This window comes from Hordeum vulgare, chromosome 3H (assembly GCF_904849725.1).
Source record: "Hordeum vulgare subsp. vulgare chromosome 3H, MorexV3_pseudomolecules_assembly, whole genome shotgun sequence".
NCBI lineage: Eukaryota > Viridiplantae > Streptophyta > Magnoliopsida > Poales > Poaceae > Hordeum > Hordeum vulgare.
Window position 1 is genome coordinate 256,255,644 of NC_058520.1, and position 15,232 is coordinate 256,270,875.

The following is a 15,232-nucleotide window of genomic DNA, read 5'->3' on the forward strand; positions in this document are numbered from 1 at the left end:
TATCAAAACTCTTTATACAATAGGGTAAATATGAAAAGGTTACATAACTATATATATATGTACTCTAACAGGGTTGTCTTTCACTAATCAAGTTCTAATGTTCCCTTGTTTCATTCGGAAGAAGCCCTCGTTAATTAGTTACTTGGATATGTAAGGAGGAACATGCACTTGGATATGTAAGGAGGAACATGCACGTTTCAAGGTGGAGTTGTCTTTCACTAATCAGATTCTTTTCCCATGGGATCATAAATTGGACGTATTTTGTTCTTATCTGTAAAATTGATGGTTAATCAATGCCACTTTGACCGAATTTGGATTGCTTTATTTTGGTGGGCTGTAAATTTTACGACTTTTTCTTGTTGTTCACACCGTTAGAAGGCTCTTTTGCAAGTAAAGGGTTATATGAGGTGTGGGATTTTAGTCCTGAACCTATATAGTTGTTAGGAAGGCACGATCAGAACCATCAAGTTTTGCAGGAACAGACCAGGAAACTGAAGACTAACCCAATTTTCAAGTGATGACCTGATATCAATTTCACTTCACTCGTCGTAAATTTACATGCATAGTTAGCCCAATCCCTTTCTTCTTAAGTACGTTGCCATAGTTGGCACGGTTATGACTACATAACTATATTCTCAGCTCAAACGTACATCTCATGAGCACAGAGTAATCAAGCAAAGAAACGAACAAAAACAGACAACTGCATCCACAAGAATGCAGTACCGCAAGCAAGTAGCGAAGAATATAAGAGAACAAGGCTGAAGAAAGCTTCTAATGCCATGCCCTGGTGGATCTGAGATATAAGAAGATCACCCCCTTCGAGCTGACAACAATCATGAGTATGTGACCGAATACAAGTTAAGCATTGTCCACAGTCGGTGCCTGTCAAGGAAGGGCAAAATTTAAGGACTAGTAAATTTCATCATGCTTTACCCGGTTAGGAATTAAGTACACAAAAAAGGAAAACAAGTAGTAGCCTTGTTGTGCTCTAGTTAAAATGCACCAATCAAAAGAATCATCGGACTATGATTTCACCTAAAACAATTAGTAAGCCTTTTATTTATGTACTGATTTAACATTTCAAACAGATGGAATTTTTTTTGCTGGTGAAGGTGAGGACACAACATAACTTTTCAACAAGTGTTGTCATATGTGACGAACCCAATGCAGGCAAACAAGCAGTAATCTCAGACGTCTTAGGCCCAGCATCTAGGAAATTATCATATAGGCCACTACCAGATTTCAGATATTTTCCTGCCAATCTGACAAGCATATAGAGATTTGTCCAAATAAAATAGCAAATGGGACAATGATTCTCAAGATCTTCAGATTAACTAGTAAATGCATACGTGCAATGCATGTTAACATTAGGAAGGAAATTAATTGCATGCTGATATTAGGTAGGTTATCAATTATGCGTTGATGGCCAAGATTAACTGGATCTGCCCTTTTGGGTCTTTTTATATTGGTATATAGATATAGATAGAATGTATTTTCATGAATTGTAGTTTAAACAAGAACAACTCACTGATGATATATTTGTCGCTTGTCCAATATATTTGGCCACGAAAGGGAAATCAACTGAAGCTTGACTATTTACCTTGTTTGAAATTGGTTTTCTTGAATGTGGTGCTCCTGTTTCTTTTGGCTTCAAGATCTGGAAAGAACACATTAAGCTTTCATCTATGCTCAACAAAGCACCCGCATTATCAAATTCTCCACAGTAGTTGGGAGCTGAAAAGATGGTAACTAATCTCCTTTCTGCAAAGAACTCATAGCCATCCTCTACCACCTGAGTGCATTCATGTTCAGTTATATAAATGTCATGATGAATAAGATAAAAGTAAGGTAGAGCAATTTCAGCCTACCTGGTGAGCTCGGCAAATGAGGTCAAGATCATTCTTCTCCAAAAATTCTACAAGCTTATCCGCACCGAAAGTACAAGCAACACCTCTGTCACTCTCCCCCCACCCTTGTGTGTCAGAACTAGGATCAGACCAAAGCAAATCACATAGAAGACCATAGTCAGGAATTTCAACAGGCCTCTCGATATCCTTAATTTGATCTAAGCAATTCAATTCAGGTGAGAGGCCACCATGCATACAGAATATCTTATCATCAATAAGCGCTGCCATAGGCAAGCAGTTAAAGCAATCACAGAATATCTTCCACAGACGAACATTGAATCTCCTCTTGCATTCATCATAGAAACCATAAACTCTGTTAATTTTTGCATCTTCGTGGTTTCCTCTCAACAGGAAAACCTTATCAGGGTACTTGACTTTATACGCCAGAAGCAGACATATGGTTTCCAAGCTTTGTTTGCCTCTATCCACATAGTCTCCAAGGAAAAGATAAGTCGAAGTTGGAGGATAGCCACCCAAATCGAACAGCCTCAGAAGATCAACAAACTGACCATGGATATCACCTACATGGCAAAAAGGAAAAACGTTCTATAATGACAGATTCCGAAACGTACCAAAAGGATGAAATATGATCCCAGGTGACAGGTCCAAATATGGAGAGATGGCCAAGGACGACGAAAATATGTATAAGAGATTTAATAATGAATTCAACCAAATGGGTGCACCGAGTCTACTGTACTTCCTAAAGATGGAAAAGGAGTTCGTGCATAGTTTTACGACAGTCCTTATTCTGAGAATGTGAGATAACCAACCTTATTTTCATAAAAGTATCAAAAGACTAGGGCTCTGTTGGGCATCACTCCCTTTCAGGATGAAAAGAAGAACAGAATAAACATATGAATAACCTATTATTTTGGTACTAAAATACAATTTTGATACCAAGTAAGCATTTAGTCTTACAGAAAAAAATTGCAAAGAATTTTTTTATTACTAACTACATCGAAACAAAATGATCATCGTGTCAGTAACTTTAAGAATGCAAATTCTTGAAACAGTTGTGTTACACATAACAAACACAGCCATCAAATAGCAAATTTGTAATTGTCATGACATAGGGTAGCACACACAAATGAAGTGTCATGAGGTATATGCATTTGAAGAACTTATAGTTGTGCAGAGTTTGATACCCATAATATACTATGAGTGTTCATTAGCCCCATGGGCAATTAACTAGTGTATCTCCAAATAGGGCAATATGAAGCACGGAAGAATCGAAACTAATTTTGTACCCAATCTGCAAGTTGAGCCATCACTAAAGCATACATAATCAGGAAATGCCAAACTGGAAAGCCCGCTCCACCAGCTGGAAGTTGCTCACAGCCGCCTCGCCAAAGCTGATGAGCCCCTCGCGGTGACGTCCCGACCGGCACGAGGGCTTTTGCGCTTACTGGCCTGTTCGGACCGGCTGTGTCCGGGACGGCACTCAGCTTCGCCCACTCCACCTGGATCTGGCGCATCGTCCTGATCGCGTGGCCGGCCCCGCCGCCGGTCAACCTCAAGGCGGTCGGGCCGGATGGGGCGGTGTTGGCGCGCGCCGTGGATATGACGATGGTGGTGGCGTCCGCTTCCGGGACCCTCGACTCCGGCGGGTGTGGCGCCTCCTCCGTCGCGTCGACCACGGAGTCCGAACCAGACGTCGCGCTTCCTCCAGGAGCTAACTCCTTCTCGGCGGTCGGCGCCGCATCACCCTCGATTGGTCTGACGGCGGCCGGGTCGGGGGCCTCCTCCTCCCTCAGCTCAACATTTGTCTCGTGGGCCGGCTTCCCGGGAGCTACCTCCTTCTCCGCGCTCGTGTTGGTGCTTGGCGCGACCCTCGTGGAGGGGCGACTCGTCGACTCGGCTGCCTTCTATCTCCGGCGGCGTCGTGGCACTTGTTGCGCTCTTGGCCGCCACCTCCACCTGCGCGGCGGCCCGCTCTTTCTCTAGCAGCACTGTGGCGGAGCGCTCCACGGCAAGTCTAGCCGCCGCATCCCCGGGCCCGGCCGTGGCAGCGGCCGTTGATAGCTGGATGGCGGAGCTGTGGAATGAGGCGACATGGATCAAAGTTCGAAAAGGGGAAGAACCAAGAAAACCTAAACCAACACGGAAGTGGCAACTTACCCGGAGGACTTGGGAATCTGGCGTCCGCTTCGAGCCGGCGGTCGGGCGCCCAGCGAGATGGCAGCGGACCACGCCTTTTTCGTGGCCGGCTGCACCTCAACCTGCCGCTTTTCAGGCCAGCATACGTCAGTCGCCTAGTGCCGGGCCGGCTGCCTCCCGGCCGAAATCTCCCGACCCCTCCTCGTTGTCGTCTTCTGGGCGGCGACGCTGCGGCAGGCGGAGCGTCTAGTATTTGGACATCGTCATCGTCGTCATCTGGCCAGTCTCTAAGCATAACTTCGAGGCGAGACTCACTGGCTGTCCTGGACCCACTGGCACCGGTGTCGGCCGGCCCCACCTCCGGCCCACTGTCCCAGTCAGAGTCGGTCGCATCGTCGCCTCTCCTGAGCTCGAGGTCCTCCTCGTTCGACTCGGCGCGATGCACCTCCAAGATATTGGGGTGCGGTCGTCTGGCATCATTTGCCGCACAAACCGCTGCGGCCGGAGCCGGCACGGCACATGAGAACAAAACCAAGAGAAAAGCAAACGGAAGATAAGTGCCGACAAAGACTTACCACTATTAGAGTTAAACACGGCTTAGGATTTTCAAGTTTTAGTCCGAGACGGACTAGTACAGGAAACCGACTAGGTTAGCTATAGGACTAGTTAGCTCCTATATATACCTATGTAACCCAGGTTGTAAATCACCAAGAAAAAGAAAAGCTATACACAGGACCGACACGGCCCTGTTCGCCATCACCTCGACTTGTCGTGTTCTGTCGAAATTGAATTAGCGCCGGCGAGATGGTCGCTAGCTTAGCTGAGTAAGCTAGCTACTCGTGTCCAGCAAGAATCGATCCATCCAGCTGCCTGGTTGTGTGCTAGCTTAGCACATAGACATACGTGTGATCTGATCTGGCGTTTTGAAGCCAACAATTGGTATCTAGAGCCTCGACGATCTACGATGACAGACAGCGACGCTGAATCGGTCAAGTCCGGCAGCGGCGGTGCCAAGGGGAACAAGAACGGCGACAAGGTGAAGAAGGGCGGCAAGTCAGCAATCAGTGGTGGGGGAACGGGCGGCGCCAACGTCCAGGCGCATCGCAACATCCCCATCCAGTACCCGATGCTCACCGACGTCAACTACGGCGTGTGGGTGGTGAAGATGAAGATTATTCTCCGATCCCTTCGAGTGTGGGAGGCCATCACGGACAACGACGTCGACGAGGAGCGCGACGAAGGTGCCAAGGCCGCCATAGCCCAGTCCGTGCCGGATTCTGTGCTAATGACATTGGCGGAGTTCGAGACGGCAAGAGAGGCGTGGAACGCACTCAAGGAGATGAGGATCGGAGAAGATTGCGTCACCAAGGCTCAGGCACAAGTGCTGAAGCGCCAATTTCACAAGTTGCAGATGGAGGAAACTGAATCGGTGAACGACTACGCCATGCGTCTTACTACTCTGGTGGGAGAGATCCGCGCGCTTGGTGCAAAGCTCGAGGAGACCGAGATTGTGGAGAAATTTTTCCGTTCGGTGACTGACAAATTTACGTACATCATCGGCACGCTCGAGCAGCTTTACGACATCGACGACATGACCATAACAGAGGCGATCGGACGCGTGCGGACATGGGAAGAGAATGCTCGTGGCTGTCGGAAAGGCAACGGAGGAGGTAGTGACCAACTCATGCACTCGCGCGCAGATTGGGAGTCCCCAAGTAGCAAAGGAAGGCGTGATGGCAACGAAGGCTCAAGCAACGCAACACGCAGCGGACAAACCGGAGAAGGCAAAGGAAAAGGCAAGCCACAAGGTCGTGGTAAGGCAGACCGATCTAAAGGGCGGAAGCAACGAAACTTGGATATGTCCGAGGTCAAGTGTTATAACTGCAACGAGATGGGTCACTTTGCAAAGAATTGTCCGGAGCCTGACAAGCGGGAGATCAAGGCAAATTTGGCAAAGCAGGAAGACGAAGGTCCAGGTCTTCTGATGGGCGAAGTTTGTGATCTCGCTGAAACGGTGGTTGTGAAACCAAGCCGGAAGGTACTACTTCATGAGAAGAATGTGACACCTAAGTTATCCGGGGATCACAATGTGTCGTGGTATCTCCACACGGGTGCCAGTAACCACATGACAGGATGCAAGGAGAAATTTCTCGAGCTAGAATATGATGTTGAAGGCTCGGTAAAGTTTAGTGATGGTTCGAATGTGGAGATTTGTGGGCAAGGATCTGTCCTCTTCGAGGGTCTCACAGGCGAACATCGCATACTCACCGGAGTGTACTACATCCCACGGCTTCGCAACAACATCATCTCTATCGGGAAGCTTGACGAGAATGGATGCAAGGTGGATATTGAGAACGGAGTGAAGACGATCTTCGACAACCTCCGAATCGTGCTAGCTCGTGTTAGTCACACACGGAACAGGCTCTATATCCTCAACCTTGATCAATCTCAACCGGAGTGTTGACTCGCCAAGAGTGATGATGATTCGTGGTTATGGCATGCTAGATTTGGACACGTTAACTTCTACGCCTTGAAGAAGATGTCAAAGATGGAGATGGTATCCGGGATGCCATTTATCGACCATGTTGATCGAGTATGTGACGGGTGCTTGGTTGGAAAACAGCACCGCAGACTGTTCCCTGCTCAGTCTACCTATTGTGCAAGTGATGCACTCGAGCTGCTCCATGGTGATCTATGTGGCCCTATCACCCCGACAACTCACGCGGGAAAGAAGTATTTCTTCCTTGTGGTAGACGACTACTCGAGATATATGTGGGTCGTCCTCCTACGATCTAAAGATAAGGCGTTTGAAGCGTTCAAGAAGCTGAAGGCTGCAACGGAGATGGAACACAAGCTGAAGGTTCGCGCTCTACGGACAGATCGCGGCGAAGAGTTTACGTCGAACGAGTTCAACGACTACTGCGAGAAGATTGGCATAAAAAGGTTCCTCACGGCACCTTACACGCCACAGAAGAACGGGGTCGTTGAAAGGCGCAATCGAACCGTCGTTGACATGGCAAGGAGTTTACTCAAGAGCAAGAACCTCTCGGGGACTTTTTGGGGAGAAGTTGTCTCGACGGCGGTCTATCTTAACCGGGCTCCAACGAAGGCGGTGATCGGCAAGACTCCGTATGAAGCAATTTACGGACGTAAGCCCAATGTGTCTCATCTACGGAAGTTCGGGTGCGTGGCATATGTGAAGACGGCGGAGCCGCACCTCACAAAGCTTGTCGATCGTAGCACCAAGATGGTGTTCATCGGATACGAGAGGAGTTCCAGCACCAAGGCATACCGCTTCTACGATCCACAAACCAAGCGTCTACGGATTTCACGCGACGTCGTGTTTGAAGAAAACCAAGCGTGGAATTGGAGTGTCGCAGCCAACGATGCTCCAAACGGTAACATATTCACGGTTGAATTTCCAACTGATGATGATGCAGGGGAGGATGTCCAGGTGGTTGGCAAGACGCCCAACCAAGGTGACCACAATGGTAGTGATCATCATGGTGCCGACAACGCGCATAGGTCGCAAGGAGATAGCGACAACGACGCGCACGGCACGGGCAGAGATCTCGACGACAACATCGACAACGAGGCGCATAGTGACGACGACAATCAAGATGGTCACGGTCACGACGACTACGCCGACGACACGGATGTCGATGACACGCCCGGGTCTCAGCCATCTTCCTCAAGTGCATCAACACCGACACAATTTGTGTCGCCTCCTTCGGAAACCACAACGGACTCCTCAGGGCCTTGTCGCTACAAGACCCTCAAGAAAGTCTACAAGTACACAAAGCCAGTTACGCTCGAGTACTCCGGACTATGTCTGTTCGGAGTTGAGGAGCCGGCGAACTTCGTAGAGGCGAGCAAAAGTCCTAGTTGGACGCACGCCATGGATGAGGAGATGAAGGCGATTGAGAGCAATGGCACGTGGACTTTGGTAACCCGACCTCCGAACCAAAAGGCGATTGGTTTTAAGTGGGTTTACAAGTTAAAGAAGGACACGGAGGGTGTCATTGTGAAGTACAAGGCAAGACTCGTTGCAAAGAGCTACGTACAACGTCAAGGAGTTGAATATGTTGAGGTGTTTGCACCGGTTGCTCGACTCGAGACAGTGAGAGTGCTCCTAGCTTTGGCAGCACAAGAGGATTGGAAGGTTCATCATATGGATGTTAAATCCGCTTTCCTCAACGGCGATCTCACAGAAGAAGTGTACGTGGAACAACCCCTCGGCTACGAGAAGAAAGGTGAAGAAGAGAAAGTTTACAAGCTCAAGAAGGCACTTTACGAACTGAAGCAAGCGCCAATAGCTTGGAATTTAAAGTTAGACCAAAGTATGGTCATGCTCGGGTTCAAAAGATGTGCCCTCGATGGTTCGAAGGACAGTCTACAAAGCACCGAAGAAGAGGTGAAGATAGAAGATGCGACTAAGAAGGAGTGTTGTGGTCAAGCTCCGAATGAGCCGACGATAGCAAACGCAGTGACTGGGAGTCTACAAGGAACGATGAAGACAACGCCCAGGATGAAGCCTACAAGTAGTCGCATTTGGGATCCAGGTAGGGAACAAAGAGAACGCCATGATTAAGGGGGTGAATATTAGAGTTAAACACGACTTAGGATTTTCAAGTTTTAGTCCGAGACGGACTAGTACAGGAAACCGACTAGGTTAGCTATTGGACTAGTTAGCTCCTATATATACCTATGTAACCCACGTTGTAAATCACCAAGAAAAAGAAAAGCAATACACAGGACCGACACGGCCCTGTTCACCATCACCTCGAGTTGTCGTGTTCTGTCGTGATTGAATTAGCACCGACGAGATGGTCGCTAGCTTAGCTGATTGAGCTAGCTACTCGTGTCCAGCAAGAATCGATCCATCAAGCTGCCTAGCTGTGTGCTAGCTTAGCACATAGACATACGTGTGATCTGATCTGGCGTTTTGAAGCCAACAACCACTGGTGTCGGGTCGCTCCGGTTGTACAGCTCCTTGCCGAACCACCACGTCATCATGTCCAACTTGAAGTTGGAAATGGCGTTGATCCGGCCGACTACAAGGGTCGGCGCCAACTCGAAGGTCGTTGGCTAGCAGGGGGGCGATGGGTCCCCATCTTGCAGATTCGGTGCGGCCGCTCCTGGACTGACTGCACCCGAGGAGCGATGAAGGCCACGCCGCCACCAGGTCCGGGGCCACTAGCCCCTCGCCGCTCACCATCTAGTGCAGCCGGTCGACGATCCGGGTTAGCTCGTTGTTCTTCACGTCTATGCTCTAATTTTGCCCGGACAGCGCGACGTCGACGAACCCTGGCAGGCGGACAAAATCGTGCGCGGGATTCACGTTTTTCACATAGAAGAACAAGTGTTGCCACTTCTTGGTCGATTCGACGAGGGCGAGGCGCCCGAACCAGTCGTTGGGGAGGGTGTATACAATCGCCGCCCTGCAGGCATAAGGCACCTCGTCGTTCCTCTGCAGGCAGAAGTGGAAAAACTTCTCCACAGATCCGGGTAGGGGAGAAGACCTAGAAACCCCTCGCAGAGGCTAACGAAGCTTGCGATCTGGAGGATGGAGTTTCGTCCTAGGTGGTGGGCTTGCAGGCCGAAGATCTCCAAGAGGTACCTGAAGAACCGGCTCACAGGGAGGCCTAGCCAGCGCACGAAATGCGAGGCGAAGACGGCGAACTCCCCCATATGCAGCTCAGATGCAAACTCATCCTATGGCGTGGACAGTGACTTCGTCCGCCCAGGGGATCTTGCGAGCGCGCCAAAGGCCCTCGATCTCCTCGAGCGTCACCGTCGAACCCTCCCACGAACCGAAGAAAGGCCTAGCATCTCCGGGCTTGGTGGCGATGTCAAGTGACGACGACGTGGGTCAGGAAGACGGAGCAACGCTACGGGCGTGAGGAGGAAGAGCAAGGGGCGGAGAAGCAACGACGGCGTGTGTTGCGGGCGCGAGGAGGATGGAAGGAGGCAGAGAGGCGTTGGGCTCAACGAGCGCGCGAGGTGGCAGACGATGTGAGGGGAGATGAAGTGGGGATGGCCTCGGCCTCTACCCCTTCCCTCCTCTTTAAAGGCCACGAGGAAAAGTGGGGGTGGGATCTGTTACGCCCACGCCCCCACTACCATGTGGCGTGGGGGCGCATTTACCGCAGGGAACCTCATCTGTCAAGCGCGCGACCCACAAAAGATCTCACGCACGGGTCGAGGCCTACTGGGCTAGGCATGCGACGATGTCTCATTGCGAGCGTGGGGGCGGAGTCCGTCCCCCTCTACAGCCCGCATGTGGCGCACGGCGGGCCATCGGTGGATACGGGATGACGTGCGGCAAGCTCGAGCCAAACGGCGCCCATCGGCCCAGGTGACCGCCAGCGGGCATCTGATCCGACTGCCAATCGAGCACCTCTTCAACGACAAACCGGCAGGCCTCTGCCTTCTAGCGCAGAACCTGTTGGGCCCCTTCGCCATGGCCTTCGAGACCCACCAGCTTCGGGCGCTACTGTTGGGAATATAACCCCTGGGCAGGCCAAAGCGGAGGAGACAATTCTCCAAAACATTCGGACGGATGTGCCCCTCAGGTCGGCTAGCACACCTGCGGTTGGCCATGCCGGTCGGCTAGGTCGGGGGGCAGTCCGCTGGGCGCGAGCCGTCTCCCATGGCCGGAAAGGCGATGACCAGCAAGGTCAGCGCCCCTCCCATCCGCCCATATCGAAGTACAAGAACAAGACAGGACCGCCGATACCGCTGACCTCGACGGGGCGGTCCGGTCATGTAGCAGCGTGCGCCACCTACTCCCTGATGCAGGCACGTACATGCCACAGTGATGAGCAGTCGGCGGGCCCTACCTTCGACAAGACCCTGCAGCCGGCGGTCCCCATGGCCGACTAGAGAGGTTGGCAGCCGGGGCCCGCCTCATGTTCCCATGCATAATGTAAGTTGGGGGGTTGACCAGCAGCCCTGCAAGCAGAGGGTCCGCTCATTTTACACACACACACACCCCACATACAGGGTCCATCAAATGAAGAGCTAGCTCCTTCTTCCTCCTCCGGCAAACAGCTCTAGGAGCAACTTGTAGCCCTCATGATCTATATAGTTCAATCCGGCAGGACTAGGGTGTTACCTCCCATGGAGGGCCCCGAAACTGGGTACATCGTGTCTCACTCCGCTTGTCCCTGATCTCGCATACGGAACCCACCAGCGTCCTTTGGCCCCAACCACACTCGATAAGCCATCCCATGGCATCTGACGTGAGAACACCACGACATGAAAGGAGCCCTCCTCTTACTCTTTTGTCATTGGTTGACAAAATTTTGGCGACTTTAACCGTCAGGAGGGCTTCCCTTCTCTCCTGCGACGAGCGTTGAGAACTGCTTCACCACATCCTCAATGCGATGTGGGTCCACCTCCTGCTCGATATGGTGCTTAGCCCACCTAGATATTCCTTCATTGAGTCACTTCTTGGATATTATAGTGAAAAAAATGCCCTTAGAGTGAAAAAAAGAATGCCCCTTAGGGACCTTTCTTTGGATACCAAGATTTTTGACATCTCGGCCTTGTATTTTAGAATTCTCAAATCGAATCAATTAGAACAGTTCAAATTTGTCCTCAAAAAGGTCACCCACGCCATCCGAGATTTTCTCGGGCATGGTGAAAAAGAGGCTTGAATCTGCCTCGTCAGTTGTCCTCAAGTTTGCCTCCCCCTTAGAGTTGGACAGCCTCGGCGCATCGCCCTTCGTATCTGTTGGTACTGGCTTCAGGCTACTGACCCTAGCGCCATTGGTGTCATCTCCGCCCCCCATGCGAGCCCAAGGTCTGCTAGATTTTCCGCACCTCCCCTACCTAGTCCCTTGGCGACGGCCACACTTGTCTGTTCTGGACCGCTCATTGGCTCAACGGATCTTCAATCTCTGAGATCGCGTTGTCCCTCGTCGCTCTCATGCCTCCCGGTGACGCAATCATCACATGGTTCGCGACGCCATCCCTCACAAGGACTGTATCCGAGACATCAACAGCAGCCTTGGACCAGCAGCCACGGTCTAATACGGCAATATTTGGCAACGGCTCCACAACGTGGATCTCTCTCCTAACCCCGACACCATCCCTTCACGCTAGGTAGAGAATGGCATCTACTCTGAAATTTTGCTACATCACGCTCTTCAACAATGGCTCCGCCCAAGCACCCATTGACAACTGACTTGGAATTCCTTTGGCTTGTCGATCAGAATCGATGCTGGAACGTCGAGCGACTTGCCCTTCGCGGACTATCCCATGCACCCTGCTGCATCCTTTGCGACTAGACCAAGGAGACCATACACCACCTCCTTCCAGGTTGTGTTGTCTCACGTGTTACCTGGCACGAGGTTCTCTCTTGGTGTCGTCTCACCGTTACCTGGCACGAGGTTCTCTCTTGGTGTCGTCTCACCATCTCCCCATTTGATGGACATGCTGACTTTTTTAAATGGTGGTCTTCAGCCATTACTGGCTCCCCAGCATGTGTGCGAGAAGGCCTCGACTCCCTGATCGTCCTCTCGGCATGGTCCATCTAGAAGTACAATAATGCGTGTATCTTCAAAGGAGCTCAACCTTCTCACACACGACTCGTCCAAGCCATCCAGGAGGATGTTCGATCTTGGGCAAGGGCTGGAGCCAAAGGGCTCAACATGGTACTTCCTGTAGTTTAACTTTCCTAGTTGGGATCAAGCAACCCATTTGTCCTCTGCTCACTCGCGCGCTCTGCTGCACGTGATCGTGCACGTAGCTGAGGGATGCCCATTTGTGCTATTTTACACTTCTATCAATGGAAAGATAAGCAACCTACGTATTAACGAAAAAACTTTGTTAGGAAAGAGTCCAATCAATTTAGCAATCGTATTAGAGTTGTATAATAGACTTACCGACTTCTCGGTCAAGTCTTGTGTACTATATAAAGGGGCTAACCCTCAATAAAGCAGAGAAGAATATCGTTGTCTACCTTTATCTAAGTAATTAGTGTTAGGTTAGTAGCATAGTAGCCAGGTTCATGGGTCGAGGGTGTGCTCCGTGACCCGGGGTCGATCAACCCCAATCGAGGGTCGGGGACGAGGTGGGATCGAGGTGAGTCGTCAGGCAGATCGCGACCCTGATCGATCGATGATACCCCAGATCAAGAACAACTACGAGGGAACATGAGTTATGGTGAATCGAGGGTTACCTGGTAATCGCGCTCCAAAATCAGAAATCCATCGGACTGTTCGTGTCTGTCGTCTACAATCCGTCACTCGCCGCCGATCGTCGAGCTGCTTGGTGTGGTATCCGCCCTATCTTGTCTCGCTTCCATAGTCCCACCATTGATGGATAAAAGCCCTCCTCACCGTTGCCGATTTGGAATCTGATGCATACTAGTACTAGGGAACATATAGACTGCACAAGGGAGGAACCGATGGAAGGGCAAACAGAAGGAGTGCTAAAGGACTCGTGGCTTAGAACGGGGTCACGGACTAGAGCTCTGCAGATGAAGTAAAGAAGAAAGAGTTGGGGATAGTTACGGTTGGTGTGAAAGAAAATGGTAAATGAGAAGATCACGCCGTAAACAGCTGACTTGTGGCGTCATTTTTTCTGCGAAAGTGGGAAGAGAACTAAATCACCACCCAGATCATAATCTTTTCAGACGGGAATGGCAGGATCTCTCTTTGCATCCATGGAAAAATCACCATGACCTAGGGTCATCGACCCAAAATAGTTTGGATCGCGACCCACGTTCCCAATTGACATCCCGGAGATGTATACCCCTCGTCGAACCTCGATCCAGAGAGGTGGCGAACCACGAACCGCGACCCCGATCATCGACCCAGGCGAGCCTGATTCCTGGCAACTATTGTCAGTATTAGATCCTTCCCATTGATATTTCAAATTTAAACCACTATAATCCTAAAATGTATAAAAAGATAATACAAGTGTACCCATATAGCAAAGAGTGTACCAACTCCAGCCATTGACCACGCTGCAAGAACTCGGGCCAACAAAAGCCCGGACTGAAGGGAACATCCCATCCCCTGAGAAGCGGCTTCTCAGGAAGGCATGGCGATGTTGGCTCTGATACCAAATGTTAGCGTCCAACTCGGCCTAGCCCACACTCTACCTACGTTCTGAACGTTTATGCGCACGTGGACCAACATTCAACGAAGAGCCCACTCTATCCAAAAGCCCGGACTGAAGGGAGGAAGGAATCACTCCCTTATAAGCTGGTCATGGCCTCCTCCCATAAGCAAGGTGGAGCGAGGTGGGACTAAACCGAGCCAGCCTACACCGATGGACAGCAGCCCTAACACAGATTCCTAAACTTCAAACAGTATACTTACGAGAATGTCAATATTTCAACAGAGTATATACTTGTTCTTACAGAAAAGGTTACAGGGTCCTCAACAGTCAATACCCCAAATAAACCGTACGCGCCAGAATCAGTAAAAATCGAACACAAATAATCGCGTCTCTGGGAGTCGGCCATGTACGGCCTAAATGCGCAAACGCGCCACAAAGAGGGGGCGCGCGGTATAATATGCCCGCATCAGAGGGTAGTGGAGGGGCCTTGAGGCCGATGCTCACCGCAGATCTTGACGGGCGCGGGAATGCGCAGGAGGTTGGGCTGCGAGAGAAGCACCCTTTTGGCCTCGACGCAGAGCTGTCGGATCTCCGCCTCCGACAGCTGGACCTGGCGCCCGCCGCGGCCCCCTTCGACGAGACGCCGAACCACCTCGTCCAACGCAGCCCCATCCATCTCGCCCATCGATGCCCGCGTCATCATCATCTTCCCTGCTCTCCACCTGCTCGATCCCTAGACGACGACGGAGATGGGAGGAGGATTAGAAATGGAGGAGGTGGTGGTGGGGATTGGATAATGGCGTGTAGTTTGTGTATGGATTTATTTATTTTTTGTGTGTGAGAACTGGTCTGTAAATGGATGAAATGATCAAAAGTGCGCGAAGCAGGATCGGCCGTTGGATCGGGCATTTCCTATTTAGCGCTACACGTACCAGTTTTAGTTCATTTTTGAAACCGACGCCTGCACGCGTATTGGCCGGGCCGGGCTCGGTTCATTTAGCATTTTCTCATCTACTCCTTCCATTCCTAAATACTTCCTCCCTTTCTAAATATAAGTTCTTTTAGACATTTCACTAGAAGACTACATACGAAGTAAAATGAATGAATCTATATTCTAAAGTATGTCTATATATATCTGTATGTAATCATTTTAG

The 15,232-nt window shown here is 50.5% G+C and overlaps 1 protein-coding gene and 1 long non-coding RNA gene across 2 annotated transcripts; both read right to left on the reverse strand.

Annotated features, from left to right (window-relative positions):
• Positions 1-507: 507 nt before the first annotated feature.
• LOC123443630 (serine/threonine-protein phosphatase PP1-like) lies at positions 508-14,970 on the reverse strand. The gene is made up of 4 exons (XM_045120106.1): positions 14,583-14,970; positions 1,869-2,428; positions 1,601-1,792; positions 508-882 (listed from the first exon to the last, which is right to left on the reverse strand). Exons 1-4 carry the CDS (start codon positions 14,782-14,784, stop codon positions 859-861), a joined length of 978 nt encoding a protein of 325 aa, XP_044976041.1. The 5' UTR covers positions 14,785-14,970; the 3' UTR covers positions 508-858.
• LOC123443631 lies at positions 2,882-4,998 on the reverse strand. Its single transcript, XR_006630751.1, has 2 exons — positions 4,026-4,998; positions 2,882-3,942 (listed from the first exon to the last, which is right to left on the reverse strand). It is a non-coding gene; the product is annotated as an uncharacterized LOC123443631 (long non-coding RNA).
• Positions 14,971-15,232: the final 262 nt, after the last annotated feature.